This window comes from Cnephaeus nilssonii, assembly GCF_951640355.1.
Source record: "Cnephaeus nilssonii genome assembly, chromosome: 20".
Lineage (NCBI taxonomy): Eukaryota > Metazoa > Chordata > Mammalia > Chiroptera > Vespertilionidae > Cnephaeus > Cnephaeus nilssonii.
Genome location: NC_137091.1, coordinates 28855719 through 28870788, shown reverse-complemented (window position 1 = coordinate 28870788; position 15070 = coordinate 28855719). Strand labels below are relative to the sequence as shown.

Here is a 15070-nt window from a genome sequence, read left to right as displayed (position 1 = left end):
CATCAGTGATGAGAGAGAATCACCAATTGGCTGCCGCCTGCATGCCCCCCCCCCCCCCCCCGGCATGTGCCCTTGACTGGAATTGAACCTGGGACCCTTCAGTCCGCAGGCTGACGCTCTATCCATTGAGTCAAACCAGCTAGGGCTATAACTTTTTTTTTTAAAATATATTTTATTGATTTATTACAGTGAGGAAGAGAGAGGGATAGAGAGTTAGAAACATCGATGAGAGAGAAACATCGATCAGCTGCCTCTTGCACACCCCCTACTGGGGATGTGCCCGCAACCAAGGTACATGCCCTTGACCGGTATCGAACCTGGGACCCTTCAGTCTGCAGGCCGATGCCTATCCACTGAGCCAAACCGGTTTCGGCTTTTTTTTTTTTTTAAGAGATACTGGAAGGGCCAGAGGGAGGGGGAGCGACAGAGAAACATCGATGTGTGAGAGACACATGGATTGGTTGCCTCGACCAGTGCTGGGGAGCCAACCTGCAACCCAGGTTCATGCCCTTGACCGAGAATCGAACCTGAGACTCTCTGGTGCACCAGCCAATGTTCTAACTGCTGAGCAACACTGGCCAGTGCGCACCCTCCTGATCTTAATCACTGGCAACCTCTAATCCATTCTCCATCACGATAAACGTCACTTTGAGAATGTTATGTACATGGAACCACATAGTTTGTAACCTTTTAAGACTGCTGTCACTCAGCATGATAGCTATGAGATCCATCTAAACTGTGATGTTTATGTTCCTTCTCTTGGGTAATATTTCATTGTATGGACAGGTCACAGTTTTTTAATTCATTCACCCACTTAAGGACATTTGGGTTGTTTCTAAGAGTTGGCTCTTACAGGTAAAGCTGCCATTAACAGTCCTTTACAGATTTTTGTATGAACATAACTCTTCTCTAGGACCAGTACCTAGGAGTAAGATGGCCGAGTCATTGTAGTAAGTTTACATTTAACTTTACAGGACTTTGCCAAACTGTTCTCTAGAGTGGCTGTAGCATTTACATCCTCGCCAGCAATATTTAAGATTCTAGCTGTTCTATATCCTTGTCACCACTTAGTATTGTATTTTTTTAGTTTAGCCATTGTAACAGGTGTATAGTGTATCTCATTGTGAGTCAAGGTTGCGTTTTCCTACTGGCTAATGATATTGAACATCTTTTCATGTACTTACCATCTGTATGTCCTTTTTGGTGAAGACTCAGTTAAGACTTGTGTAAATTTTCCAAAAAATTTTAAAATTTTGAGTTTTTAAAAATACTCTGGATCTCGTCTGTTGTTGGATATGTGATTGGAAAATATTTTTCTTCTAGTCTGTTTTTTATTTGCTTAATAGTAACTTTCATGAGTAAAACTTTTTAATTTTGGTGGAATTCAATTTATCAATTTTTTTCATGAATGGTACTTTTGGTGTCATGTCTAAGAACTCTTTGCTTAACCCTAGACCCCGAAGATTTTTCTCTTACGTTTTTTACTGTTTTGGTCTATGGCTCATTTTGATTTAATTTTCGTAGAAAGTATGAGTTTTAAGTCAAGGAATGCCCAGTTTACTATTTGTTGGAATGCCCAGTTTACTATTTGTTGACATCAGCTTTTCTCCATTGTATTCCTTTTGGATTTTGTCAGAAATCAATTGGCTTTACTTGTGTGGGGCTATTTCTGGACTCTGTTAATGTTCCATTGATCTATGTGTTTATCACTTTGCCAATATTACAGTGTCTTAATTACTATAGCTATATAGTAAATCTTAAAATCAGAAAAAATGTTTTTTCCAAATTTCTTCCTCTTTTTCAAAATTATTTTAGCTATTTTAGTGGTTTTTTGTCTTTTCATATGAATTTTAGAATATGATTATCTGTTTCCAAAAAAGGCCCTGCTGAGATTTTAATAGGATTTGTGTTAAGTCTATGGATCAATTTTGGGAGAACTGTCATCTTTACTATATAGAATCTTTCAATCCATGAACACAGTATGTCCATTTTTAGAAGTTTTCTTTGTTATTTTGTGGTTTTCATTATACAGATCCTATACATGCTTTATTTATACCTATTTCATTTTTAAAAATTATAAATGGTATTATGTTTTAAAATTTTTAAAAATATATTTTTATTGATTTCAGAAAGAAAGGGATAGAGAAACATCAATGATGAGAGAATCAATGATCAGCTGCCTCCTGCACGCCCCCTACTGGGGGTCGAGCCCACAACCTGGCATGTGCCCTCAACCGGAATTGAACCTGGGACCCTTCCGTCTATAGGCCGATGCTCTATCCACTGAGCCAAACGGATAGGGCTAAATTTTAATTTTCGATTGTTCATTGCTAGTGTACAGAAAATACAACTGACTTTCTTGTTCATTTTGTATCTTATGGCTTTATTAGACTCATTTATTCATACTAAAAAGGTTTTTGTTTTAGACTCCTTGAGATTTTCTACAATGTCATCTGTAAATAGGATCAGTTTTCTTTTCTTTCCAATCCCTTTTCCATGCCTTTTAACTTCCTTTTCTTGCCATGTTTCAGGAGCTAGAATTCCAGTTCTATGTTGAGTAGGAGTGGTGAGACCGGACATCTTTGCTCTGTTCCTAATCTCCTGGGGAAAGCATTCAGTCTTTCAGCATTAAGTATGATGTTAGCTATAGGTGTTTTCTTCCTTCCTTTTTTTGTAGATGCCCTTTATCAGGTTGAGGAAGTTCCCTTCTTTGCCTACTTTGCTAAGAGTTTTTAATCATGAATGGGGTTTAAAGTGTATCAAATGCTTTCTCTGCTTCAGTTGATACGACCTTGTGGTTTTCCTCCCTTAGACCATGAATATGGTGGATTACATTGATTTTTGAATACTGAACTAGCCTTCCATTCTTGGATTAACCGTACTTGGTCTTGTACTCTCTACATGCAGCTGGATCCAATTTGCTAATATTTCATTGAGGATTCTTGAGTTCAGGTTCATGAGACATGTTGGTCTGTAGAACTGTTTTTATCTGGTTTTGGTATCAGGGAGTGCTGGCCTCATAAATTGAGTTAAGTGTTCCCTCCTATTTTATTTTTTGGAAGACATTGTATAGAATTGTTATGTCTTTAAATGTTTAGTGAAAGCCACCAGTGAAACCAGATTGCCTTTTTGGGGAAGAGTTTTAAATACAACTTCAGTGTCTTTACTACTTATAGGACTATTCAGATTATCTATTTCATCTTCAGTGAGTTCTGGTAGTTTGTGGTTTTCAAGGAATTTATTTCCTCTAACTTGAATTTATGTGCATAAAGTTGTTCTTAGACCCTTGTTGTTGGAATACCTTAAGGGGGTTATAACGATATACCACCTTTCATTGCTAAAGTAGTCATTTCTATCTTCTTTTTGATAAGCCTTTAGCCAGGCTAACACGTTTATTGATATTTTCAAACAATTCACTTTTGACTTTTTTCCTGTTTTTGTCTTCAACTACACTGATTTCTCTTCTTTACTATTTTTATTTTGGTGTATGTCCTCCGCACTTGATGGGTGGAGTGCTTTGTACATGTAAATCAAGCTAAGTTGCTTATTAATGGTGTTCCAGTCTACTGTATCCTTGATGAAAAGGTTCCATTTGAGTGTAGTTTGATTTATCCATCATACTTTATGGCTTGCATTGTGTTTTATTTAGTAAAATTTTACCTATCTCTATGTTTTCTTCCAAAAGCTTTATTGTTTTCTTTTCTATTTATAATCTACCTTGGGTTTTTTGTTGTATGGTGTTAATAAGGGTTAAGAGTAATTTTTGTTGTTATTGCAAGTATCAGTCAACTCGGGTTCTTTTTTTATTGTTTTTAAAGGGGAAGCATATTTCTGGGGTCACTCTGCTGAAGGATCCTGAAAAGGGAGGGAGAGGGGCAGCAGGAAGTGTCCTGGCCTCGGAGCGAAGCCCTGTGGGAGGCTGTATGTGAGAAGTAATCCAGCCTTTACTGCTGAGCCGTTGCCGGGCAGATATCACCTCTGCCCAAAGGTTTCTGCAGCCAGTCCCCTCATCTTTTCTTTTTTTTGTTTTTTTGTTTTGTTTTGTTTTGTTTTGCAGGGATGGTACATGTGTCTCTCTCATCATTGACTTCTGGTGTCTCTTGGGGTCGGGGCAGAGGACCACAGGGACCCCCACCTTCCCAGGCTGTGATTATTACTTTGGGGGGATCTGGACTGTGGTGTCTGAGGGGTTCACTTTGACCTCTCCCCTGATCTGGCCCAGGTGTCACCATCCCGGGCAGTCTGTTGACAGCTACTGTGGCTGGTGTGATGGTTACTTTCATGTGTCAACTTGAGCTAGGCCATGGTGCCCAGTTGTTTGGTCAAACGCCAGTCTAGATGTTTCTGTGAGATATTTAGACGGGATTAACCTTTAAATCCGTAACCTTTGAATGAATCAGATTCCCTTCATCATGTGGGTGGGCCTCATCCAATCAGTTGAAGGCTTAAGAGAAAAGACTGAGATCCCCGAGAAGGAAGGAATGCTGCCTCAGGCTTGAGCTGCAATATCAACCCTTTCCTGAGCCTCTCCCGCCGGCCAGCCTGCCCTAGAGAAGTCGCACTTGCCAGCCCCGACCATCAGGTGAGCCAGTTCCTGAAAACAGCCGTCGCCAACCTTTCGGACCCCACGGACCAACAGTGGTCTGCGGACCACTGGTTGGCGACCTCTGCCTTAAAACAAATCTCTCTCCCTCTCCATCCTATTGGTTCAGTTTCTCTGGAAAACCGTGGCTAACACCCGGGGGTAAGAGCTGTGGCCTCATTTCATTTCTGGTTCTCCGTGGTGGCTTTTGCCCGCTGCAGACAGAGGCATGGGGCAGAGGCCGCTCTGCTCTGCCACCTTGCAGCTAGGACAGGCACGTGCTGAAAGTCTTTGGGGCAGTGGGAGATAAGGCTCCTTGTCAGCCAGGCGGGCAATGTTCCAGTTCCTGGCTCTGCAGGGAAGGGCTGCTTACCATCCATTTTAAAAGCTGGGCCTTCATGTAGACCACTCCGGATGAGACTGCTGCTCCCACATACGTGGTAATGTATGCGCACAGGCTGCGGGTTCCCAGCCTGGGCCCTTGTAGGAAAAACACTAATTCAATCTATCAAAGTCATAACCAGGCTCCTGGCCTAGCACTTAACAGAAACACCCAAAACCCCCATCCGGTGGAGGAGGAGATGGGCCTGGAGGGCCAGCAGGGCAAGGACCAGAAGCCCGTCCTGTCCCAGCCTGCCCCCCTTGTCCCCAGCCCCCGCCCCACCCTGCAGGCACCCGGGCATTCTTCACGCGAGGGCTGCACGCATTGAGCTCTCACACAAGGACACAGGCAGACGTGGTTTATAAAAATCACTGTGATTTAATAAATAGCGGGTGTTTCTGTGCAGCTTCCTCACAGTCCGTCCCGGAGCCCGAGGGGCACGTGCGGATGCCGCCTGGGCCGAGCTTCCTGCTGGCCTCCCAGGAGAACTGGGCGAGCGACCTCCTGCTGCGTGTCCTAGAAACGCCCCTTCTCTGAGGAGGGCCGGGGGAGGGGCGCGGTCACATAAAAATATAGCTTATCTGGGGCTTTTACGGGGTCGGGCTCCACTACGCATCTTCCTGGAGGGCCTGGGCTCTCCTGGCCTTGGAGCAGAGTTTCTCACACAGTTTGAGGAGCTCTGACAAGACGAACACGGATGAGGCCAACCCGGTTAAGAGCAGCAAGTCTGGGAACAGGCGAGGAGAGAAAAGGGTCGGCTCTGCCCCCCGAGTTGGGCAGTGCCCAGCACGGAGGTGGCTGCGGGCCTCCCATGCAGCTCTCAGGACCCCTCCCTGCGGAGCTGCTGCCTACACCTCGTTCTAATTAGAGAGACAGGCAAGCGGGCCAGGAGCCAGGGACCAGCCCGCCCATGTCCCTGAGCAGCTCCACAAGGGCCAGTCGCCTTTCTGGGGGGTCCAGGGCAAGGGGCAGTGGGCAGGTGACCCAGGGCAGCCGCCCCTTCACCATGGCTTCTGGCCCAGCCCACCCTGGCTTGTTCTGTGGGTTAATTCTTAAAGACCCCCTCCCCCAGCCCCACTGCATGTCATTGCTCAGAACCATCCCTGCTCCCTGTTGTCAACGATTTGGGACAAAGGGTGCCCAGTCCCGGTGTTGCCTTCAGAGTTGGTGAGCTGGCTTCATTCCCAGTGGATGGAAACATCCATTAACATTTTTATCTTGGGGGGCGGGGAGAGTGTCTTTTTTTGTCTGTGCCCACAGGGCTTTCACAGGAGACCCAGGAGGACACTGCTTTTTAGATTTGGGGAAGAAAGAGCTGATTTCCCCAGTCTTGCCTCAGGCCCCCGCGTCCTGCCTGGGGCTGCCTCACCTGCTGCCCTGGGTGGGGCTGGCCAATGGGAAGCTTGGGCGACAAGAAAGGGTGGAGGCGGGAAGGGGGTGGTATTTGCCCTGCTCCCTCCAAGTCCCTGTGGTCACAGTCTCTCTCTCTCTCTCTCTAGGGACTTCCTCCCCTTCAGGACCCAGCCCTCCTCTCACTTCTGCTCAGTCATCACAGCTGCAGGCAAAGGAGGCTAAGCCACCCCAGCAGCTTCCCAAGTGAGAATGAGGGTCTGGGGAGGCCCAGTGAGGATGGGGAGAGCCCTGGGGCTCCGCACAGGGAAGGTGTGGGAGAGCGGGTCATTAAGTCCCGTCCCTTTCAGCAATGCTGTCCCACTCCCTGTCTTCAGGTAAGTGGGTGTCCAGTCCCTCCTCGCTGGGGCCCACGGCATGTCACAGGCTGAGCCTCCTTGCACAGGGCACAGGGAGGGGCCAGTCCCCTTCTGCCCTGGACGGTCCTCCTGCCAGAGGCACCTGCTCGCTGCAGTTCCCTGGGTTGTCCCTGTCCCCGGCAGTGGCCCTCCTACCCAGTGCAGGCACCTGTCTGGTTCTCTGGGGACCCCGCTCCCCAGCTATGTGCTGGCCATGGTCTCTGGTGAGCCCGTCTTCCGGTCCCCTCCTACTCACCGAGCGCCCCCAGGTTCTCCGTCTGGAAGACCTTCTGCAGGGGGGGCACGTAAATCACGGCCAGCTGCCCTAGGATGGACCCGAGCACCGAGTACAGGAACATGTGGTTCCGGAGGAAGCCGATCTCGAATATCAGCTTGGTCTGCGGGGAAGGCACACGCCCCCGTCTCAGACAAGGATGCCCGAGTCCCAAAGCCCCCCCCCCCCCGCCCCGAGGGACTCGGACAGGGACCCGTCTCGCTGAGAACACGGCTCAGTTCCTCGGGAGAGGAAGCCGAGAGGCAGCAGGTCTCACCTGAGAGCGACAAGTCAGGGCATTGAAGAGGTCAAAGAACACAAAACAGGTGAAGGTCATGGTCGTGGTGCGCGGGGTGCTCGCCTTGTCCTCGGGGATCTGGAACACAGGTGCATGGGAGGAGGGGATGCAGCCCCTGCCCTGAACGCATCCATCGCGAGCTGGGCCAGGGCACCTGTAACCGCCTCGCGGTTCAGGGCACAGCACGTGCGTGAGCTGGACTAGAAACCCATCGAGACCTCCCTGCAGTCCTGGGTCAATGGTGCGGCCCAGAAGCATGTCTCCCGAGCCACCCCAGGGCCTGGCCCTGCTGTCAGCACCTGGGAGGGGCCGTGAGCCTTCGCTCCGGAATTGCATGTTGGGGCTGGGGGGGACCTCTCATAAGTAAATGGAATGTCCCTGCCTCCAGCAGGTGACACTGCCACAGGTACATCCACTTCGCCGGATGTCGCTTCCTACAGGGAAGGCAGAAGGACCCGACCCCATGGAGAACTAGGGCCTGGGAGGCTGAATGAACAAAGCCACAGACCCCTCCCTTCTCAGGTCCCACGGATGACAGAGGGAGGGGGCGGCCAGGGTGAGAGGAGCTTCCCTCTGCCTGACACAGGTGGCCACGAACCCTCTCTGCTGCGGGCGCCCGTCACCATTCCTGCCTGAGACCCTCCGCTGGACCAGAGGTTCACCCGCCTCCCCTGGGGGGACACTGTCCAAACAGGGCAACTCGGGGGCCTGAGAATCAGCATTTCTCCCAGGGTCCTGGGTCCCGGGTGCTGATGCCGCCGCAGGACCCCCTGCTGAGGACAACTGTGTTCCAACAGGAAGGTTCGCGTCTCTCCCTCCAGCAGGCTATGGCCGGTCCAGTGTCCCACCCGCTTCCTGCACATGGGTGATTGGGGTAAAGGTGTGCATGGGCCACCTGCTAGCTCGCTGGATGGCTGGGGAGGGGGCCTCCTGAACCTGCAGGCCATGACACGACCCTGCAACAGCGACCTCAGGGAACAAAACAGGAGTTTCTTTCAGTAGATTTCAGGTTGTTTCCTGGTGACAGCAGCAAGTAGAAGCAGGTGTCCCGCTTAGGAAAAAAGTCTGAATTCTTTCCTCTGCCCCTGAGGCCTCACATCCCTCCTGCCTCTTCCCACCTCTGCAAAGTCAGCTCCTAGTCCCCCACCCTCCACCCCCCACCGCAGGGACTGTCCACCTGCTTCCCACGCCCAGCCCCGCATCAGCTGCCGGGCACTGAGGGGAGCCCATGAGCACGTCCTCACCTCTTTCCAGAAGATGAAGAGGGTCCCGCTGATGATGACAGAGGCCGACAGGAGGATCTTCAGGATGAGGGCTCTGCTGAGGATCATGTCTTTGACCTTCCTCGGCGGCTGCCGGAGGGTGTCTTTGTCCACTGGCTCTACGCCCAAGCTGCTCGGGACAAAATGGGAACCGTTGGAATAAACCACCGAAAAAGGAACCTGAAGCAGAGATGTGCTCAACACCATCAAAGGCTAAGCCAGGATGGGGAGGTGGCAAAGGCCTCCATGTTGTCCTGTGTGAGCCAGAGGCGTTCCCAGTCTCATGGGGCCCTCCATGTCCTCGCTGGAAGCCTGCCCTTCCCATCTTCTGACCCCCCCTAACCACCCAGTCCCTTAGCTCCATCTGGAGAGACCCCAAGAGCCTGGACTCAGGGCAGCTTGCCCACCTCCATCTATAACCTCCTCACCCTCTCACACACACACACCTTGATCTTGAATCCACACTTAGTCATTTTTCTGCTCAATTTCCACCACTAGGGGACCCACCCAGAGCTGGGCCTGGCCCCATCCCAGCTGGCCAGAGATACAGGATGCAGGCCCTGCCCAGCACAGAACTCCCCGTCGACTAAGGGACACCTGCCTCAGCCCATGCCGAAACAGTGGTAGGTGGTGTGGGGGCACCGAGGCGGGAACAGGCTGGGTGAGGCCCCACTGTGTGCAGATAGGGCTGAGGTCCCAGCCCTGTGCTCAGGAAGAGCGTGTAGAAGAGGGAGCCTCTACGTTGGGGATGTGAGGTGATGACAAAGTACAACCCTCTTTCCTCAGCAGCTGTCACTGGTGATGATTATGTTAATTATAGTAACAGGAAATCAGCTCCATCTGAAACAACACCCACTATGTGCTCAAGCACAGTGAAGTGGCTTGTTTGCTTTGGTCATCCTGACTCCAAAGCTCGTTCTTCCTCCTGCACCATTTAGCTAGCCTAACTCTCTCATTCATTCAGCCACCAATTTACCTAGCTCCTGCTCTATGCCAAGCCCCATTGTAGGAGCTGGGGCTACTGCGGGAACAAAAAACCTTGCCTCCAGGAAGCTGACATTCTGATGGGGAGGTGGATTGTATATAATCAGGTAAGCAAGGAAACACACATTTTCCTGTTGGGAAAAATAAAGCAGGGTAAGGTGACTAAGAGAAGAATGCTGTTAGAGTAATCAGGGAGGACTTCTTGAGGTGATGACCTGAATGAAAAGGACTGGGCCATGCAGCTAGCCCAGGGAGAGCATTCCGGGCAGAATGTTCCATCATCTCCTGCCTTTCCTGCCCAGTGCACCACACTTAAGTTTTCCGGGGTTTCCTATGGCCAGTGATCGTGTTTGCCCACCCCGAGCCCCTGCACAGAGTTAGGGTGCAGTCAGTGGAGGCTGGCAGAACGGTATGGTCCCGGCCAGCCCAGCGCCTCACCTCTGTGCTGGCGGCCCGTCCATGATGATGTTGATCCACAGGATCTGCATGGCGTTGAGGGGGTTGGGCAGGTTGCACATGGTGGACAGAGCGATGAGGCTCAAGGCCGAGATGCTCCTGCGGGGCACAAGCGGCAGAACAGGGCACTGTCAACAGGGCTAGCCATGCAGATGCAGCACTTGGCACCGGGAGAGGCTGGCCTCGACTTACGTGCTCAGCTGAAAGCGGACAAAGTTTTTGATGTTATGGAAAATCCCCTTGCCTTCCTCCACGGCGCTCCTGCAAGCGAGGAGGAAGCACTGAGTCACAAGGAGGGCCTGGGGGGAAGGTTCAGCCGCCCTGTCGGCTGCTAAAGGAAGTGATGGTGCCAGCCATTGGTGACACCATGCTTGGAACCCCCTTCCTGTTTCCCCCGGCTGGCGTTCCTGGGGACACACCGGTAGAGAAGGATGATGTCCCAACAGGTACCATGAGCTGCTGGGGACAGGTTCCTGAGCCACGATCTCCCTTCTGTCTGAAGACTAAGTTACTCTGTCACGTGACCCCGGGGATCTCAGCCCTCAGCCAGGACTCCCGAAGTGCCTACTGCAGCTCCGACTCACCCTGGCAAGGGGCACAGCGAAACCAATTAGATCCAGTGCTTAGGTCTGGGGCACAGCCAGGAGAGAGAACTGGGTTCACCCTCTGCTGTATTTTCAGAAGAGCTCTTTGCATGTGAAAGTCCTGGATCACTAATGTAGAAAGCTGTTTAATCCAGTGGTTCTCAACCTTCCTAATGCTGCCACCCTTTAATCCAGTTCCTCATGTTGTGGTGACCCACAACCATAAAATTATTTTCGTTGCTACTTCATAACTGTAATTTTGCTACTGTTCATGAATCGTAATGTAAATATCTGTGTTTTCCGATGGTCTTAGGCGACCCTGCTAGTGGTTCTCAACCTGTGGGAACCGTATTAAAGGGTCGCAGCATTAGAAAGGTTGAGAACCACTGGTCTAATCCCTCCCTTTTTTTTTACTAAAAATTTTGCCAAGGAACTAAAGCTGTGGAGCTATAGATTAACTACATTTTCTCACTAAGAGCAACTGTTTTAAGAATTCCCAAGGTGATTCCTTTTGTAAAGTCGGCAATGACATCAAACTTTAATATTTGATATCAGGTTTAAGAAGAGTTTTTTCCCATCCCCATCGGTGTTAATGATCTGGGCATTTCTGTCCAATCTCTTTTCAGTTCATGAAATGTACGTATCAATACCAACACAACAATAGACTCAAACTGAACGTACTCATTTCTCTCACACTGATGCCATTCGTGTAACACCACCGTGTGAGCATGTCTCTGTCACTAAAATGTTCTTCAAAACGTGTTTGCTAATGGCCACGTCGTACTCCCGTCTCCTGCTGTTGGCACTGAGGGTGGCCCAGGATTTCCTTGTACATGTGCTGCAGCTCCCCCATCCGCCCCAGGCTCTTCCACCTGCCGCACTGCCTGCAACATTCCCCGGGTGCCGTCACCCCAGGTGGCCCCCAGGACCCCGCTTTCCGTGGTGTTTGGGCCCGAGGGCACCTTGTATCTACAGCACAGCGGATCCCAGGGGGCAGCTGGTTAACCACTCATCTTTGCCACCAAAAAAACACCTAAAGAGCAACTTACATGATGGCTGAGAAGTCATCGTCCACCAGGATTATGTTGGCAGCCTCTTTGCTGACATCTGTCCCCGTCTGCCCCATGGCGATTCCAATGTCCGCCGCCTTCAGGGCCACCGCATCATTCACCCCATCTCCCGTCATGGCCACAATCGCCCCCGACTCCTGCAAAGCCTTTGGCAAGAGGAGGCGAGTGGAGGCATGCAGCCTGAGGCCCTTCCTTCTGGACCCTTCCTTCCCTCCTGACGCTCTGTCTCTCACACTGCGGCTGACAGCAGAGACCCCTCTCTGAAGGGCACGGCGTCAGCTGGCCCGAGTCTGAATCCCACCTCCATCTGCACTAACTGGGAAGTGGGCAAACCCTGAACTTCTCAATCTCAGTTTCTCCATCTGCAAAATGGGAACAAGAGCCCTTGCATCCCGGGCTGGAGTTAACCAGAATATGCCAAAGACCACTCGGCTAACCAAGGCCGGCCTCTTCTTATGTTTCCCTTTGCATCACCCAACTCCCACTCCCCGATTTTGGTGTAGGAGGTGAAGGGCCCCCAGTCAGTTCTTCCCTCCCCAGAGGCTGGATAAAGGAACCGCTGATGCAGCTGCCCTGGACCCAAGGGAGGAAGCCAGGCTTGAGGGTGGCCGAGGCTCCCGCCAGCTCAGGCCCTGCGCCATCCTGGGGAGCAGAGCCACCGCGGCTGCCCTGGGCTGTGCCCCAAAGGACAAGAGGGGCAGCACCTGTCTCCTCACAGCTTACCTTTATGATTTTGAGCTTGTGCTTCGGGCTGGTCCTGAAGAAGACAGACACCTGCACATAGAGGCATGAAAGGGCAGAGTCCGTGAATGGGAACCTGGAAACACAGCGCCCTCCACGCTCCCAGCGAGCCCCCGGGGGGACCCTACCTTCCCCACGTGGTCAGCCAGCTTGCTCAGCTCCATACTTTCCACCTCCTCCCCGGACATGGCACTCAGCTTCCCGTTGCACAGGCCGATGTTCCGTCCTGCGTGGTGGGGAGAATCCGCGCTCAGGGCGTGCCCCAGGCCTGCAGCTGTGGTCCCTGGCCTCACCCCTCACGCCACCTACCTGACATCACTCCCTGCCGTGGCCACAGAGTAACAAGAATAAAACCACGATGGCTACCATTTGCTGAGCACCTGCTACGTGACACGATCTAACTCTACCCACAGAATTCGCCCACAACAAAGGCCATCTTATCCCCACTTCAAAGATCAGGGAATGGAGAGGGAAGTGACTTCCCAGGGTCACAGAGCTGGCAGGTGGTAACTGGAACCTGGCTCCACGGTGCCAGGCAGCCTCGGGATGGAGGGGCAAGAAAACCGAGGTGTGACAACCCTCATAGCAATAAGAAGAAGAGTAGGGGGACAGGGTGGCTAGCTAGCCCTCTGCTGATGAAGAGCCTGAGGGTCAGAGTGGTCCAGTGATTTTGCCAAGAGTTCACAGCTGATGCAGAAGCCAGACTGAAACTATACACTGGGTGGGATCGATGCTGCCTGCGAAGGCGAAGATCATGGATGAAAAGCCCTGGCACATAGTAGGCTTTCATTATACGTGAGGGCTATTCCCCTTTTGGAGAACCTGCCCACGTTTCAGAGCTGGCAGCCTTTGAAGGCGGAATGCTGGGACATGCCAACTTAAAGCTCAGCATCATTTCTCGGTACCAAGCCGGTGAGCTCTCCTGACCAGGCCCGCCGGGGAGTGACCAACGGTAGGACCCCACTCTACAGGATGGCAGGTCCTGTCTTCCTCCCCCTCCGCCCCCTTACCTATCGCCAAGGCCGTCTCCAGGGCATCCCCCGTGATCATCTTCACGGACACGCCGGACTCAGAGAGGACCTGCACGGCTTCCTTCACGCCAGCCCTCGGAGGGTCGATGATGCCCACGAGACCCAGAAATGTCAGCTGCCCCAGTTCGGGCCCAGAAGCCAAGGCCAGCACTGCGGAGAGAGCAGACCCACGGAGGTGTCACTGGGGCCGAGGGACTGATGCTAGCCGCAGTCCGCCCTGGCCCCACGATGTTGCAGTTCCTCCTGGCGGTGAGGGGCTTGGGCACCGAGTTCCCGGACCCCGAAAGGGGAGGCGGAGATCTGTGCGGTGGTCACAGGCTGGCCCAGGGCAGCGCGCCTCACCCCAAACAGAGATGCTAGAGACAGCTTCCCTGGCCCCAAATGAGGCCGCTGTCCAGGGTGCTACAAACCCCACCCCAACAAGAGTGCCGCGAGGAGGTCTGCGAGACGGCCTGCAATTCTATGGGTTCTCCTGGTCTGCTCTCGTTTTGTCACCCCAGCAGACGGGACAGCAGCTCCAAAGGTTGGGGGAAACGTGCGGGAGGCGAACACGGGTGAGAGGACTCTTGTTTCGGTGGCGCAGAAGCCAGGCCCAGCTCCGAGGGGGTGGCCCCTTACTGATAACGGAGGGGGCTGTGGCCCGAAGCCTCCCGCTGCGCCTCCCTAGGACAGCTGCCCTGTGACCCTACGCAGGTGCTGTTCCCCGCTTTCCCGAGGCCGAGATCCCTCCCCTCGCACCTGTCAGCGAGCTGCTAGCGACGTACAATGTGTTCCTAAGGGGGAAACCAAGGCCCCGGACACCAGTGTGGCAAGCCCGAGGCAGCTATCTCCCCGAGGGAATGCACGTGTTCCGGGGTGTTTTTCCAGACTTTCTCTGAAAGCCGGCAGGCTGAGAAAAGACGCGGCAGGAAACGGGGTTTTCCACCCTCAGCCCGTCAGGGGAGGCCCCGGCCCTGGTGCAGAACACTGGAAACGTCTGCCTTGACTGACAAGAGCGCCAGGCTTTCCTGACAGTAAGCGCTGAGCAAGGCAACCAGGAACATCGCTGTTTCTGGGGCATCCCAGTCACCTTAGAAAACTCAGGGACAGGGAGCCGCCTCTCCTCATGCTGAGCTGCCCCTGGATTAATGGGTGTCTTTGGTGGGGGGCCCCTATACATTCTGCACTTGCTTGACTTTCATTGGCCACTGCCTGCTGCCACTCTGACCGTCGCCTCACAGACTGAGGACCCTGCATCAACGCGCCTGAAAAGTCAGCGTGACATGCAAACGCGAAGCCCGGGGCTGGGCCGCAGGCACTGACCCCGCAGGCCAAGCGACCCCATCCTCTTCTCTGCCTGCTGGCAGAAGGACCTCTGCTGGGGCGTCAGCGGCAGGGGGATGCCCCCGTTGTTGTACGTGGTACAGTAGCGAACCACCTCTTCGAAGGCCCCCTTCATGAAGTAGATGTCTTCCTGCTCCTTGAAAAGGACAAAAGGGAAACGATGTGTCACCGGGTGCTTCCTGGTGACGTCACCTCATCCACAGAGAGATGTGCAGGGCAGGTGACTTACAGGGGACGCTCAGCGCTCTCCAGTGGAGGAGCGATCGGGTAAGTTTCGGGAAACCCACGCCATGGAATACCACACAGCCCATGAAAGGCAGGGGCTGATCTTTGAC

General features: G+C 52.5%; 1 protein-coding gene and 1 long non-coding RNA gene across 2 annotated transcripts in view; one reads left to right on the top strand and one right to left on the bottom strand.

The window, feature by feature from the left end:
• Positions 1 to 235: 235 nt before the first annotated feature.
• The window catches only part of ATP2C2 (ATPase secretory pathway Ca2+ transporting 2), a 62633-nt gene continuing 47798 nt past the window's right edge, over positions 236 to 15070 (bottom strand). The window contains exons 17-27 of the mRNA XM_079800161.1: positions 14715 to 14871; positions 13392 to 13562; positions 12510 to 12607; positions 12364 to 12414; positions 11620 to 11786; positions 10179 to 10247; positions 9969 to 10085; positions 8529 to 8676; positions 7264 to 7362; positions 6969 to 7110; positions 236 to 5691 (exon numbers count right to left, since the gene is read on the bottom strand). Coding sequence (XP_079656287.1) covers positions 5573 to 5691; positions 6969 to 7110; positions 7264 to 7362; positions 8529 to 8676; positions 9969 to 10085; positions 10179 to 10247; positions 11620 to 11786; positions 12364 to 12414; positions 12510 to 12607; positions 13392 to 13562; positions 14715 to 14871 — 1338 coding nt within the window. The 3' untranslated portion in view covers positions 236 to 5572. The remainder of the gene's footprint in view (positions 5692 to 6968; positions 7111 to 7263; positions 7363 to 8528; positions 8677 to 9968; positions 10086 to 10178; positions 10248 to 11619; positions 11787 to 12363; positions 12415 to 12509; positions 12608 to 13391; positions 13563 to 14714; positions 14872 to 15070) is intronic.
• LOC307116323 lies at positions 7104 to 8670 on the top strand. Its single transcript, XR_013815203.1, has 3 exons — positions 7104 to 7312; positions 7871 to 8164; positions 8539 to 8670. It is a non-coding gene; the product is annotated as an uncharacterized lncRNA (long non-coding RNA).